This window comes from Carlito syrichta, unplaced genomic scaffold (genome assembly GCF_000164805.1).
Source record: "Carlito syrichta isolate Samal-C Ts95f unplaced genomic scaffold, Tarsius_syrichta-2.0.1 Scaffold305703, whole genome shotgun sequence".
Taxonomy (NCBI): Eukaryota; Metazoa; Chordata; class Mammalia; order Primates; family Tarsiidae; genus Carlito; species Carlito syrichta.
In genome coordinates, this window is record NW_007249799.1 from 110,357 (window position 1) to 124,045 (window position 13,689).

Genomic DNA, 13,689 nt, shown 5'->3' on the forward strand with positions numbered 1-13,689 from the left:
CCGGCTAATTTTTTGATTTATTGTAGAGATGAAGTCTCGCCAAGTTGCCCGGGCAGGTCTTGAACCCGCGGGCGCAGGCAATCCACTCACCTCGGTCTCCCAGTGTGCTGGGATTACAGACTGAGCCACCGAGCCCAGCTCCTCCCCCAGGATTTCTGCTGTGCCAGGGTGTCCCCCTCCTGGCCACCCTGGCTAGGTGCGAGACAGGAGGGAGTCACTCACCTGCCATGGGCTCTGATGTCTTTTGGGACTTGCGCCCGCTCAACTCCAGGAAGGAGTTGAGCCACGAGGATGCGCCCAGGCGGAGGTCTCGAAGGAGCAGGGCTGTGTCCCGCCGAACCAGTCCCATCATACCCAGTGCCTTCTGGTCTGAGTTGGAGTGGTCCTCTGTCTCTGCACCTGCAAAGTGTATGAGCGGGGCTGAGTTGGTCTCCTCTCTTTCTGGGCCCAGTCTTAACACCCAGAACTTTAGACATCTGTGCCCCCAGGGACCCAAGAATATCTGATGGCTTCAAAAGGAACAAGAAGGCCAGGTGTGGTGACTTAAGCCCGTAATCCCAGCACTTTGGGAGGCCGAGGCAAGAGGATTGCTTAAGGTCAGGGGTTCGAGACCAGCCTGGGCAACTTGGCGAGACCTCATCTCTATAAGAAAGAAAGAAAAAAAAAAAATCCAGATTCGGTGACTCAGCTTGTAATCCCAGCATTTTGGGAGGCTGAGGCAAGTGGATTGACTGAGCCTGTGGGTTTGAGACTAGCCTGGACAACTTGGGAGACCTTGTCTCTACAATAAATAAAAAATTAGCCGGGTGTGGTAGTGCATGCCTAAGTAGTTCTGGCTACTTAGAAGGCTGAAGCAGAAGGATCGCAGGAACCTAGCAGGCTGACACTGGGGTGGCCCTGAGTGTGCCACTGTACTCCAGCCTGGGCGACAGAGACACCAACTCAAAAAAAAAAATTAGCTGGGCATGGTAGTGCGTGCCTATAGTTGCAGTTACTTGGAAAGCTGAGGCAGAAGGATCCTCTGAGCCCAGCAGGTCGAGGCTGTTGTGGCCGTGAGCATGCCACTGCACTCCAGCCTGGGTGACAGAGTGAGACTCTAACTCAAAAAAAGAAAAAGGAACAAGTCTGATTCCTCTGCCTGGTCCCTCCTTTCTCAGTCCCAAGGAATCCCTGTCCCTGCAGGACCTGGGCATCTAAACACCCCCTGTTCCCCTACTGTGTGTAGGTGGGCCTCACCCGCATAGGCGCTGACACATTTAGAGAGCACGCTGAGGGGCAGCAGGGGGTCCATGAGGCTCAGAAGGCGAGAGGGAGAGGCGGCAGACTGCAGCATTGTGGCTGGGTAGGCTGCCATGATGCCATCTGGCACCCGTATCCCATAGGCTGCTGCTCGAAGGGACACAGTGAAGCAGAGGTTCCCACCTGCACTGTCCCCAGCAAGGCATATTCGTTCCCCTGTTGAGCCTGATTGGGGAGATGGGAGGAGACTTGGTCACAGCTGGGCAGGGGCAGACTGGGGTGGGAAGGGAGGAACTCCAGCTCTGGGCTAGGAGAACTGGGCTCTCAGCTGGGGCATGAGGTTCCCCAAAGTCTAGCAGAATGCAATTTTAGATACTGGTAAACTGAGGCAGGGATCTGGGCCCATGTGGTAAAGGACCCGGAACAAAAAAAGAACAGATGACTCAGGCTGCTCGTCACCTGGTCAGAGGCTAGGAAGAGGGTATGTTCTAAGAGGGAGGATTGATGGGGAGATGAGGAATGTGCTTGAAAGGCCCAAGGGTCAGGAAGCTCTGGGAAAGTCTGGGAGGCTGGAGGTCAGCAGCAAGGAGGGTAGGTGATCAGAAAGGGGACCTCAGGGGCCTGCTGCAGGAGGGAGGGCCTCAGAGGGTGGGAATGGAAGGTCGGCATTCAGGCTGACAGCACAGACAGAGTGGGCCACAGGCCCTGTGCCCTAGGGCATGGCCACACCCTGCTCTATGCCCCGATGTCCTCCCAAGGTGTTGGTATTCAAAGAGGGAGGTCAGAGGAACTGGATCATGGGCTGGGAGGCTGGCAGTGCAGGAGAGCAGGGTCTGGGCCCTGAGAGGGGAAGCAGAGGCCTGAGGAGACAGGAGGGTGGGCAGGAAGTGGACTATAGTGGATGAGGGGGTGGAGGAGATGGAAGATTGGGGCAGGACCAGGGTGAACAGGTGGCAGGAGATGGGAGAAGGGAAGTGGGAAAAGTGAGGGCAGAAGGTACAAGGCCAAGACTTGAGCTGGAAGGAGATTGGGGCAGGAATGGGAGCATGGTGGGTAGTCATGAGGTGCTGGGGCTCACCAAGGAGGGCACAGTTCTTGATGGCCCAGCAGTAGGCAAAGAAGCACTCCTCCAGCGCGCGGGGGAAGGGAGCCTCAGGGGCCAGGGAGTAGTCAATAGAGACGATGGGGGCGCCCAGCTCCTGGGCCCAGCTCTTGAGGTAAGGTTCGTGGGATTTGGAGGTCTGGGCCACAAAGCCGCCGCCGTGGAAGTGTATTACCAGGGCCCTCGAGCGGGGCACCTGATGGGGGCGCGGCCACAGCTCCAGGCTCCGCTGGCCCTCGGCCTTCACCAGGCTGCTGAGTTCCTCACTGTCCTGGGGGGTGAGGGGGGAGGAGGTAGGTGAGCTGGGCTGGCCTGCCTGGGCCACATCCCTCCAAGGGGATAAGCCAGAGAGAGGCTTGGTGTGGGGGGCTGCCCACGTTCTCAGCTCTGGCTCTGTTCCAGGCCGAGGCTGTGGCCCTACCTGTCCTTCACGAAGGTCATAGGAGATGAGCCTGACGAGGACAGGCCCGGGTCCTGTGTGGGCCAGTGGGGGTGAGATGGTGACTGTGAGTGTGGGGTCGGCAATCAGCGGCATCTCAAAGGCCTTGGGCGGCAGGCTGAGCAGGCGGCTTACTTTCACGGTGGCTGACGCCATGTTGGCCAGAGACTGTTGAGAGGGAACAGAAGGGGTGCTGGGGAGCGGATGCCTGTGTGCCCCTCACTGCCAGTCTTTCCCCTCATGCACTATCCCTGGGCCTAGAGCCCTGCAGAGACCTGCTGTGGCCTCGGATGGGTCTCTGGGCCTCAGTGTTACCATCTATAGTGGTCCTCTTTGGGCCCAAAGCTCACCGATAGCACCTCAATCTCAGTGATATTCCAGAAGGCTTTCCAGAAGTGCACGTCGAGGTTCTGTATGACCCGCTCAAACTCGGCCCCACGTAGCTCTGGGTCAATGGCAAAGCGGCCACTGGTGAAGAGGGAGCTGGCAGTCACACCTGGGGGTCAAAACAGATGTCAGGGGGCCCGGTGGGTACTCAGGCAGGGGTAGGGAAGGGGACCTGAGGGACGGCTGCAGGCAGGGCCCAGCTGGGACTCACCTAGGCCTGTCTCATTGCGTTTGTAGTGCTCCCCAAAGGACACCAGCCCGATGGAGATGGTCTGCAGGAATGGCCGGATGGCAGGTGTAAACTGTAGACAGATGGGGACAGGGCAGGAGTAAGAGCCAGGGATGTGTGGAAAAGACATTTATTCAGTAAACATTTCATGAGCTCCTACTGTGGTGCTAGGCATGGCTCTAGGCCCCTTCATGGACCTGATATTCTTGAAGGGAAGACAGATGATCAGCAAATAAACAAAGCCACATGCAGTATAATGTCAAAGGAAGATGAATGATTTTAAGAAAGAGGTGGGAGGACACAGAGTGATGACTAGAGGTTGGGCTACTTAGATAGTCTCTGAGGAGGGATCTGAATGAAATGAGGGAAGGGTGTTCCTTGCAGAAAGCACAGCAAGCATAAAGGCTTAGAGGTGGGCCTGTGCTGTGCTTGACGTGGGTAGCGAAAGAAAGAGGCCAGTGTGGCTGGAGCAGAGTGACTGGGGTAGGAGGTAAGGCTAGAGAGGAAAAGGGGTTCGTCTAGGGCCTAGGCTGAGGAATTTGGATGTCATTCTTAGTGTGGGGAGGAGACACTAGTGGGCTTTGAGCTGGAAAGTAAGATGGTGAAGGACTTCCCAAAAGTCAGAGAGAGATGAGCCGCAGGAAGACAAACAGGAAAATGGTCAGAGTACAGAGATCTGAGGCAGAAAGATAGCTAGAGGGGGAACCTGAGGACTAGAGAGGAGAACAGGTACCCACTGCGGAGAAATGGGGAGACACTGCGGGTGAGACAGCAGACAGACAGTAAAGACAAGGCGATGGGAGACAGGATCAGAGGAAACGAAGCCAAAGGAGGCTGAGGCAAGGGCCAGAGGGGTCTGTTCAGTAGGTCAAGGCCCTATGTATGCTCGACACTGGGCTGGAGCAGTGACTGAGATAGGGGAGGGCTCTGCCCACCTGGGGGCTGACATTTTATAGAGGGGAGACTGTTCTGCAGTATCAGAGCTGGGCCCTGCCCCTGGCCAGGGGCCCAGTAGGCCAGAGAGCACAGGGATGCCTGGCCATTGTAGTTGGAATGCTGGCTCAGGCTGCCCTGGGATCTCTGGGATCTCTTTCTCGTGACTCTAAGGTCATAGCTGGGACACAGGGAGGAGCTGGCTGGCCCAGCTAGATTGATCAATATTTGTGGGTTCAGCCTGGGTAAAGGGAGGTTTCCAGAAACGCCCGGCCTGGGTTGCTGAGGACAGGCTGGCTAACAGGGCAGGATGGGGAGGTAGGGTGGGAGAAGGAAGCTGAGGGACTGTCAAGCTCAACTGTCACTGAGGTGGGGAGAAGCCCAGACAGGGCTGGAAAGTCTACAGGGTCACACAGCTCCAGATACTCCTGCTGGAGTTCCCTGTTGCAGCTGGGGACTGGGGGACCCGGCACTGACTCCAACAAGGCCTCTGCTCTGAGCCTGTTGCCTCAAGACCCTAAATTCTGAGTCCCCAAACCACTTTTTACACAAGTTTGAGGGCCTTTGGGCTGCCTCTCTTGCAGTGTGTTGATGAGCTGTTTCTCTGAGGGTGGTCTGGGATGGGCAGAGGGCAGGAGAAGATCTACAGCTGGGAAGGATGCCTAGTTCAGAGAGGAGAGAGGCCACAACCCAACCAGGTCTTCTACACTGTCACCAACTCTGATGGACTCATTGGCCCTCTCCACAGCCTGAACCTCCTGTGATTCCACAACTCCCTAAGTGAGTCAAAAACCTCCCTCCCTCCTTCCCCAGTGGGGATACCTGACTGGGACATGCTACAGAGTAGGCCTCTGAGAATAACACCTCCTTCCTAGGGTTCTCAAATGAAACTGACTTCAGGGACCAGACAGGTAACATAAAAGAGTGAATGAATCTCCTGAGTTAGGACAATAGAGAATAGTGGATATCTCATGAAAAAAAGCTATGCAAATTAAAGATTTCTTACTATGATTTGGCCCAAGGGCCATGAATTTGAGACCCCTGGTGCATCTTTGTCTGCGCTACAGCCAATTTCCCCTTTCTTTTTTTTTTACATTTTCTAAATTTATTTATTTATTTATTTTTTCATTTTTTTAATCAATATTTTTTATTATGATTTTGTGGGGTACAGTTAAGGGTTAGGTGTACAATTATGTTTCATTCAGGCACCCTGTTGATAAGAGGTATTTCCCCATCCCCAGACAGATATTTGCGACTGTTAATCCCATCCCCCTCCCCCCAATTTCCCCTTTCTGTATCTGCTGTTTTCTGAAGCCAACAATAGTGACCACTGTGGTTATTTTACCATATGATTGGGCCAGGCTAGGGGCCTTCTCTCTGGGTCCAGAGGGGCACAGGGCAGGCAGGGGGCTCACCTGGAAGCCCAGGCAGCGGCCATAGAAGCATCCCTTATGCAGAGTGACATACTCCCGCAGGAAGTCAGCGGTGAGCCCCTCGTCGCCCTCGAAGAAGAGCCGCCCAGGCTGGTTGGTGGCCAGCAGGCGCTGGGCATAGTAGGTCAGCGCGCGGAGCTGGGTGAGGGCAGCCAGGTAGGCCTCCAGTTCGGCCAGATTGTGGCTGGTGCGGAAGAAGATGCTGCGGCGGTTGGAGGCCACATAGCGGGATTTGTGCAGTAGATGTGCCAGGCAGCAGCGGGCTGTGTGCACCAGGCTGCGGAATCCATTGGCTGGTGTCTCTGCATCCAGGTCAAAGAGGTGAGCCACGCTCAGTAGGCAGACCAGGGCCGGCTCCAGCCCCAGCGCTTGCTCCCGCACACCGGCAAAGACACTCGACAGCCTCTGCGCTGTCTCCCCAGGGCCCTGGCTGGAGAAGAAGGCCATGTTGTCCTCTGCCAGAGTCACCAGCGACTGTGTCATTGTGCGCAGGTCCATGCTGTGTATGAGCCTTGAGGCTGTGGGCAGGTGAGGAGGCCTATTAGGCAGGGCTGGATGACTCCTTGCTTAGAGGGGGCCCAGGAGTAGACCCAAATGTCAGACCCCAGCCTCTCTTCCTTCAGTCCCATTGCCAAGGACCTTAGGTTCTTCCTTTCCTTAGGCCCAAGAGGCCATCGCCTTTCCTCCAGGACTCAGGAGGCTGGGGCCACATCCCCTTCCTTCTTTAGGACCCATGAGTGCCCAGTGCCTTTCTCCCTTCTCGGAGCTGGGAGTTCAAGCCCTCAGCTCCCCACTTCCCTCAGACCTAGAAGTCCAGGCCCCCAACCTCTCATCCTTCAGACCCAGGAGAGTCCAGGCCCCCAGCCCTTTTTCGGAAACCAGAAGCCCCTGCTCTCACGTATTCAGGACTCAGAAACTTGCCATCCCTGGCCTTCTCCTCTCTCCTGGACCCAGGAATCCAGACATTCTCTGGAGCCCACAAGACTAGTTCCCTATCTCCTGCATCTCTCTTATGTCCCAAGAGTTCACCTATCCTTCTTTCTTCCTTCCAGGGACCCAAGAGTTCAGGCACCTGTCTCCATGTACTCTCCTATGTTCCAAGAAGTCTAGACCCCCAGTTGGTCACCTCTCTCAGGACCCAGGAGGCCAGAGCCCCATCCTATCTTTCCTTCTTTGGCCCAGGTGCTACGCACAAGTTTGTCCCCTCCAACAATATTTGAGAGAGTTCAGCCCCCAGCCCACCCATTCCCATCCCCAGGACCCAGGTCCTCAAGCCCAACTTTCTTCCTGAACCTAGGGGTTCATAATTCTAGCTTTACTTCACTGAGAAGTCACTCCTGATCCTTCAAGTCTGACTCTGGAACCCCATCCAAATTCCAGTTCCCTCCCTGCTCCTCTATGGGAATCCCCAAACTCAGTCTCACTCCCCTCCCCCTCACCACCCCCGGCTGTGTTCCCTAGCCTTCAAGCATGTTCACTTGTCTTGGATTCAGGGCCCACCCCCTCCCATCTGGAACAGCAGTCCTCATCGCTGCATTGACCTCTGTGCCAGATCCCAAGCCGAGAGCTTTCTGTGCATTTGGTCATTTAGAGCACTAACCCTGAGACCCACAATGCCTGGGTTCAAATCTCTATTATTGCTAGCATCCCCATTTTACAGAGAAAATATTGAGGCTCAGAAGTTAAGGTTGCAGTTCAAGTGGCACAGCCTATTCAAACCTAGATCTCGGTCCAGAGCTATATACCGGGCTTCCTCCCGGGACTCTGGAGGGTGGACCTGTAGCTCTGGCTTTCAGAAACTTGCCCTGGACTATGTCTGACTCCCCATATGACTGGGTCCCCGGTGAGCTTTCTTCCACGATTCCTGTCCCTCCCGGGCACTCAGGCCACTTTCTTTCTTGAATGCCCTGTCACTCAGGTCTGGATAAGCTGCCCTTGTCCCTCTTGGTGATGCTACCATCTGCCCCAGGGACTCTTCCCTCCAAAGCCTAGCACCTTGCCTCTTCCCCTGTTCCCCAAGAAGAAAGTGTCTTCTCCCTTCTAGGCTCTGGGGTCTAGCAGCCGCTATTCCTGTCTCCCAGCTGGCTGTGCACTCACCCCTCCCAGGCCTCTTCTGAGTTCCCCAGGACTGGGACTGCTGGTCTGTGGCGCTGCCAGTAGCAGCCTAGGGCGATAAACTGGGGGAGGGACTGGCATGTCCAGGGTGTGGCCACTGAGCCACCTCCCACCCTGAAAGGACAGTGAAGTCTGAGTGCTGTAAACAGAGTACAGAGCCCAACTCCCTCCCCCCTCCCTGTAACTCCCAGTCCCCGCTTAGCTGGAAGTCCTTGTCCCACGCTCCTCTGCCTAAGAACCCAGGAGTTCTGACCCCAGCCCCCTCCTCCCTCAGACACAGAAGCCCAGGCCCCAGCGCCCTCCTCCTTCAGACCCAGGGGTCTAGATCCCCAAGCCCCTCCTCCCCTCAGACCCAAGAGTCTAGGCCCCAGTTCTGAAAAAACTGTCCCCTCTCACCCAGCCAGGCTGTCTTCTTTCTCCCCCAGTGGACTCAGGGAGCCAAAGGCCCAGTGATCTCAGCTCCCGCCCCTAGTCTGGCCCTGGCACAGCCGGCCCCCAGCTGTTGGCTGAAGAGAGGAGGTAGCCAGCCCTGCCTGTCCCTCCTGGGAGAACAAAAGCCGATTAAGGGCAGTGCCAAGCTCAGCTAGGGCCTGAGTCACAGGTCCTACTGGGTGGTGTGCCCACACTGGGCACCCTGGGTCTGCCACTTACCCTTCACTGCCCACCCTGCTGTGACTGCCATCCCCACCTCACGCATGGGGAAATAGAGGCTCAGAGAGATACTTCACCATGTTAATCCACACGCTCCTATTCTGGCTGGTTCCTTCTCACCCTTCAAACCTTAGCTTGTCACCTCAAAGAACTACTCCCCAACTGCTCCTCCCTGTCTAAGATATGACCCTCCACATTATTTTTCTGCCAGAATATTTTATTCTGTTCCTTTCTAGCATTCAACACTTTTTACATTCATACATGTATTTGTTTAAATATTTGTTATTCATCTCTTCATCTCCCCCGAGACATGATCAGATTTCTTTTTTCTTTTTCTTTTTTTTTTTTGAGACAGTCTCATTGTTTCACCCAGGCCGGAGTGCAGTGGCACACTCATGGTCACCACAGCCTCGACCTGCAGTGCTCACCTCGATCCTTCCACCTCAGCCTTCTAAGTAGCTAGAACTACAGGCATGCACCACCACACCTGGCTGATTTTTTGATTTATTGTAGAGATGATGTCTCGCCACATTGCCCAGGATGATCTCGAACCTGTGGGCTCAGGCAATCCTCTTGCCTCCACCTCCTAAAGTGCTGTGATTATACGTGTGAGCCTTTTTTTTAGTCAGAGTCTAGACTGGAGTACAGTGGCATGTTACAGCCACTGCAGCCTCCACCTGCTAGGCTCAGGTGAGCCTTCTGCCTTAGCCTTCCAAGTAGCTGGAACGACAGGTGCGCACCACCACACCCGCCTAATTTTTTGATTTATTGTAGAGACAAAATCTCGCCAAGTTGCCTAGGCTGGTCTTGAACCCCTGAGTTCAGGCAATCCTCTTGCCTCCGCCTCCCAAAGTGCTGGGATTACAGATGTGAGCTACTGTGCCTGACCAGAACAAAGTTTTATGGAGCCATGAAGCTTATAAGGTATGGGGTGAAAGGTATTCTTTAGGAAGAGGAATACAACATTACAAATACAAAATTAGGTTCAGAGCCTTGGAAGAGACTTGTGCAAATGACAGGCCTGAGGTCTGAGTCATTTGCTTGGCTAGAGACAATCCTCTGTCTCTCTCCCTTGGACTGTCACACCCTTGAGGGCAGAGGGTGGTCCCAGGGCCTATCATGACATGGGTAGTAGGTGCTCAGCAAATATCTGAAGCAGGAAGAAAGAGGCAGAGTGCAGGCAGAGAGGCTGGATGGGAGCTTAGGAGAAGACTGCCCTGCCCCAGGGCAGGTGGACAGATGGACAGACTGAGGCCTCAGGAGGCAGCTCTAAGCTGTCAGCTGTGAAAATGGAATGCTCTCAGCCTATAATCCCAGCACTTTGGGAGGCCAAGGTGAGTGGATTGTCTGAGCCCTTAGGTTTGAGACCAGCCTGGGCAATTTGGTGAGACCTCGTCTCTACAATAAATCAAAAGTTAGCCGGGTGTGGTAGTGTGCACCTGTAGTTCTGGTTACTTGGAAGGTTAAGGTAGAAGGATTGCCAAAGCCCTGCAGGTTGATGCTGGGGTGGCTGTGAGTGTGCCATGGCACTCCAGCCTGGACAACAGAGTGAGACACCAACTCAAAAAAAAACAAAAGAAAATGGAACGCTGGTTCAAGTCACTCGCCAGGTGGGCTGGGATGAGTTTGGTTTCCTCATCTGGAAACTGTACTTGGCCACTGTGCCCACTAAGAGTGGGAGACGTGCTTTGTAAGTGGTCCGCATGGGTGGTATTTTCTGTATATAGTTTTCTTTGTGGGCTCACTGGGCCTCACTGAAATGGTGTATTAGTTTTCTCTGTGGCACTTATCATCATCTCACATATTATACAGTTTACTGCAAGAGTAACTCACTTTATTGTGCTTCACAGATAATGCGACTTACAAATTGAAGGTCTGAGTCGGGCGTGGTGGCTCATACCTGTAATCCCAGCACTTTGGGAGGCAGAGGCAAGAGGATTGCCTGAGTCCAGGGGTTCGAAACTAGCCTGGGCAACTTGGCGAGAACTTGTCTCTACAATAAATAACAAAATTAGCCAGGTGTGGTGGTATATGCCTGTGGCCCCAGCTACCTAGAAAGCTGAGGCAGAAGGATCGCCTGAGCCCTGCAGGTCGAGGCTACAGTGGCTGTGAGCCTGCCACCTGGGCAACAGTAAGGCTCTGACTTAAAAAATAAAGAATTGAAGGTCTGTGGTAACCCCGTTTGAGCAAGTGTATTGAGCCATTTTCCCAACAGTATGTGCTTACTTCATGTTTCTGTGTCACATTTTGGTGGTTCTTGCAATATTGCAAACTTTTTCATTGTTATTAATATCTGTTACAGAGATCTGTGATCTTTGATCTCTGATGTTACCATTGTAATTGTTTTGGGGCCCTACCAACTATGCCCATATGAGAGGGTAAACCTAATTGCTTAAATGTCCTGTATGTCCTGACTGCTTTGCTGACCGGCCGTTTCCCATCTCTCTCCCTTTCCTCGAGCCTCCATATTTCCCGAGACACACAACATTGAAACTAGGTCAGTTAATAACTCTACAATAGCCTCTAAGTGTTCAAGTGAAAGTAAGAGTAGCACACCTCTCACTTTAAGTCCAAAGCTAGAAATGATTAAGCTTAGTGAGGAAAGCCAAAAGCTAGGCCTCTGTGCCAAACAGGTCGCCAAGTTGTGGAATCAAAGAAAAAGTTTCTGAAGGAAGTTAAAAGTGCTGCTCTGGTGAACAAATGAGAGGTAAAACAAAACAGCCTCATTGCTGATATGGAGAATATTTTAGTGGTCTGGATAGAAGATCAAATCAGCTGCAACTTTCCTTAAGCCAAAGCCTAACTAGAGCAAGGCCCTAGCTCTCTTCAGTTCTACGAAGTTGAAAGACACGAGGAAGCTGCAGAAGAAAAGGCTGAAGCTAGCAGAGGTTGATTCATGAGGTTTAAGGAAAGAAGCCATCTCCATAACATGACAGTGTAAGGTAAAGCAGCAAGACCCCAGACCACCTGGTGAGTGGCTTGAACCAGCGTTCCATTTTCTTTTGTTTTTTTTTGAGTTGGAGTCTCACTCTGTTGTCCAGGCTGGAGTGCTGTGGCACACTCACAGCCACCCCAGCTGATGGAGAAGCTGCAGCAAGTTATCCACAAGATCAAACTGACATCATTAATAAGGGTGGCTACACTAAGCAACAGATTTTCAGTGTAGATGAAACAGCCTTATATTAGAAGATGCCATCTAGGACTTTTGAAGCTAGAGAGAAGTCAGTGCCTGGCTTCAAAGCTTCAAAGGGCAGGTTGTCTCTTTTTGTTAGGGGCTAATGCAGCTGGTGACTCTAAGTTGAGGCCAATGTTCATTTACCATTTCAAAAATCCCAGGTTCCTTAAGAATTACACTAAATCTACCCTGCTTGTGCTCTATATATGGAACAACAAAGCCTAGGTGGCAGTATATTTGTTTCCAACATGGTTTACTGAATATTTTAAGTCCGCTGTTGAGACCTACTGCTCAGAAAGAAACAAAATATTAATAAGTGATCTTCCCACCTCAACATCCTGAGTAGCTGGGATTACAGGTATGCACCACCATGCCCAGCTCTAAGTCTTCTTACTTAAGAAATACATCTTATAGTTGGGAGCAGTGGTGTATGTCTGTAATCCCAGCCACTTAGGAGTCTGAGGTGGGAGGACTGCTTGAACCCAGGAGTTCAAGGCCAGGCTGGGCAACGTAATGAGACCCCCATCTCTAAAAGCAAACAAATAAAGATACACATTTTGTTAGGTGAACATGATAACCACTACACTACGAAAACCCAAGATATACATTTTGTAATTCTACAGCTGCCACAGATAGTGATTCCTCTGATGATGGGCAAAGTAAATTGGAAACCTTCTGGAAAGGATTTACCATTCTAGAGGTCATAAGGAACATTCATGATTCATGTGAGGAGGTCAAAATATCAACATTAACGGGAGTTTGGAAGAAGTTGATTCCATCCTTATGGATGACTTTGAGGGGTTCAAGATTTCAGTGGAGGAAGTAATTGCAGATCTGGTGGAAATAGCAAGAGAACTAGAAGTAGAGCCTGAAGATGTGGCTGAATTGCTGCAATTTCATGGCAAAACTTCAACAAATAAGGAGTTGCACAGAAAATGGTTTCTTGAGATGGAACCTACTCCTGGTGAAGATGCTGTGAACATTGTTGCGATGACTAGAAAGGATTTAGAATAGTGCATAAAAACCTAGCTGATAAAGCAGCAGCAGGGTTTGAGAGGACTGACTCTAATTTTGAAAGAGTTCTACTGTGGGTAAAATGCTGTCAAACAGCATCACACACTACAGAGAAATCTTTCATGGAGAGATCAGTCAATTGATGCAGCAAATTTCAATGTTGTCTTATTTAAGAAATTGCCACAGCCACCCAACCTGCAGCAACCACCACCCGAACAGTCAGCAGCCAACAACATGGAGGCAAGATCCTCTGCCTGCAAAAAGATTATGACTCACTGAAAGCTCAGATGTTTGTTAGCATTTTTTAGCAATAAAGTATATATTTTTTGAAAGCAGGAATTATTGAGAGAACAGAAAAGCTCCCACAGTGGGAGGGGACCTGAAGGGGTTGCCCAGCAATAAAGTATTTTTGAATTAAGGTATATACACTGTTTTTTTTAAGACAATGCTATTGCACACTTAATAGACTACACTGTAGTATAAACATAAATTTTCTATGCACTGAGAAATTTAAAAATTTGAGTGATTTACACTGTGAGAGATTAGTTTTATTTTTTATTTTTATTTTTAGAGTCAGAGTCTCACTCTGTCACCCAGGTCAAGTGCAGTGGCATAATCACAACAATCACGGCTTACTCATAGCCTTCTGGGCTCAGGATCCTTCCACCTCAGCCTCCCGAGTAGCTGGGACCATAGGCACGAGTCACCACATCTGGCTAATTTTTAATTTATTTTTATTTTTTTTGAGTTGGAGTCCCACTCTGCCGCCCACACTGGAGTGCAGTGGCATGCTCCTGGCCACTGCAGCCTTGACCTGCTGGGCTCTGGCAATCCTTCTTCCTCAGCCTTCCAAGTTGCCAGAACTACAGGCGCACACTACCACAACCGGCTAGTTTTTGATTTATTGTAGAGATGAGGTCTCGCCAACTTGCCCAGGTGGGTCTCAAACCTGCGGGCTCAGGCAATCCACTC

General features: G+C 51.8%; 1 protein-coding gene across 1 annotated transcript in view; it reads right to left on the minus strand.

Moving 5' to 3' along the window:
* The window catches only part of LIPE (lipase E, hormone sensitive type), a 22,803-nt gene that overhangs the window by 3,423 nt on the left and 5,691 nt on the right, over window positions 1-13,689 (minus strand). The window contains exons 2-8 of the mRNA XM_021714682.1: window positions 5,745-6,280; window positions 3,379-3,469; window positions 3,131-3,276; window positions 2,763-2,948; window positions 2,318-2,612; window positions 1,237-1,464; window positions 223-399 (exon numbers count right to left, since the gene is read on the minus strand). Coding sequence (XP_021570357.1) covers window positions 223-399; window positions 1,237-1,464; window positions 2,318-2,612; window positions 2,763-2,948; window positions 3,131-3,276; window positions 3,379-3,469; window positions 5,745-6,280 — 1,659 coding nt within the window. The remainder of the gene's footprint in view (window positions 1-222; window positions 400-1,236; window positions 1,465-2,317; window positions 2,613-2,762; window positions 2,949-3,130; window positions 3,277-3,378; window positions 3,470-5,744; window positions 6,281-13,689) is intronic.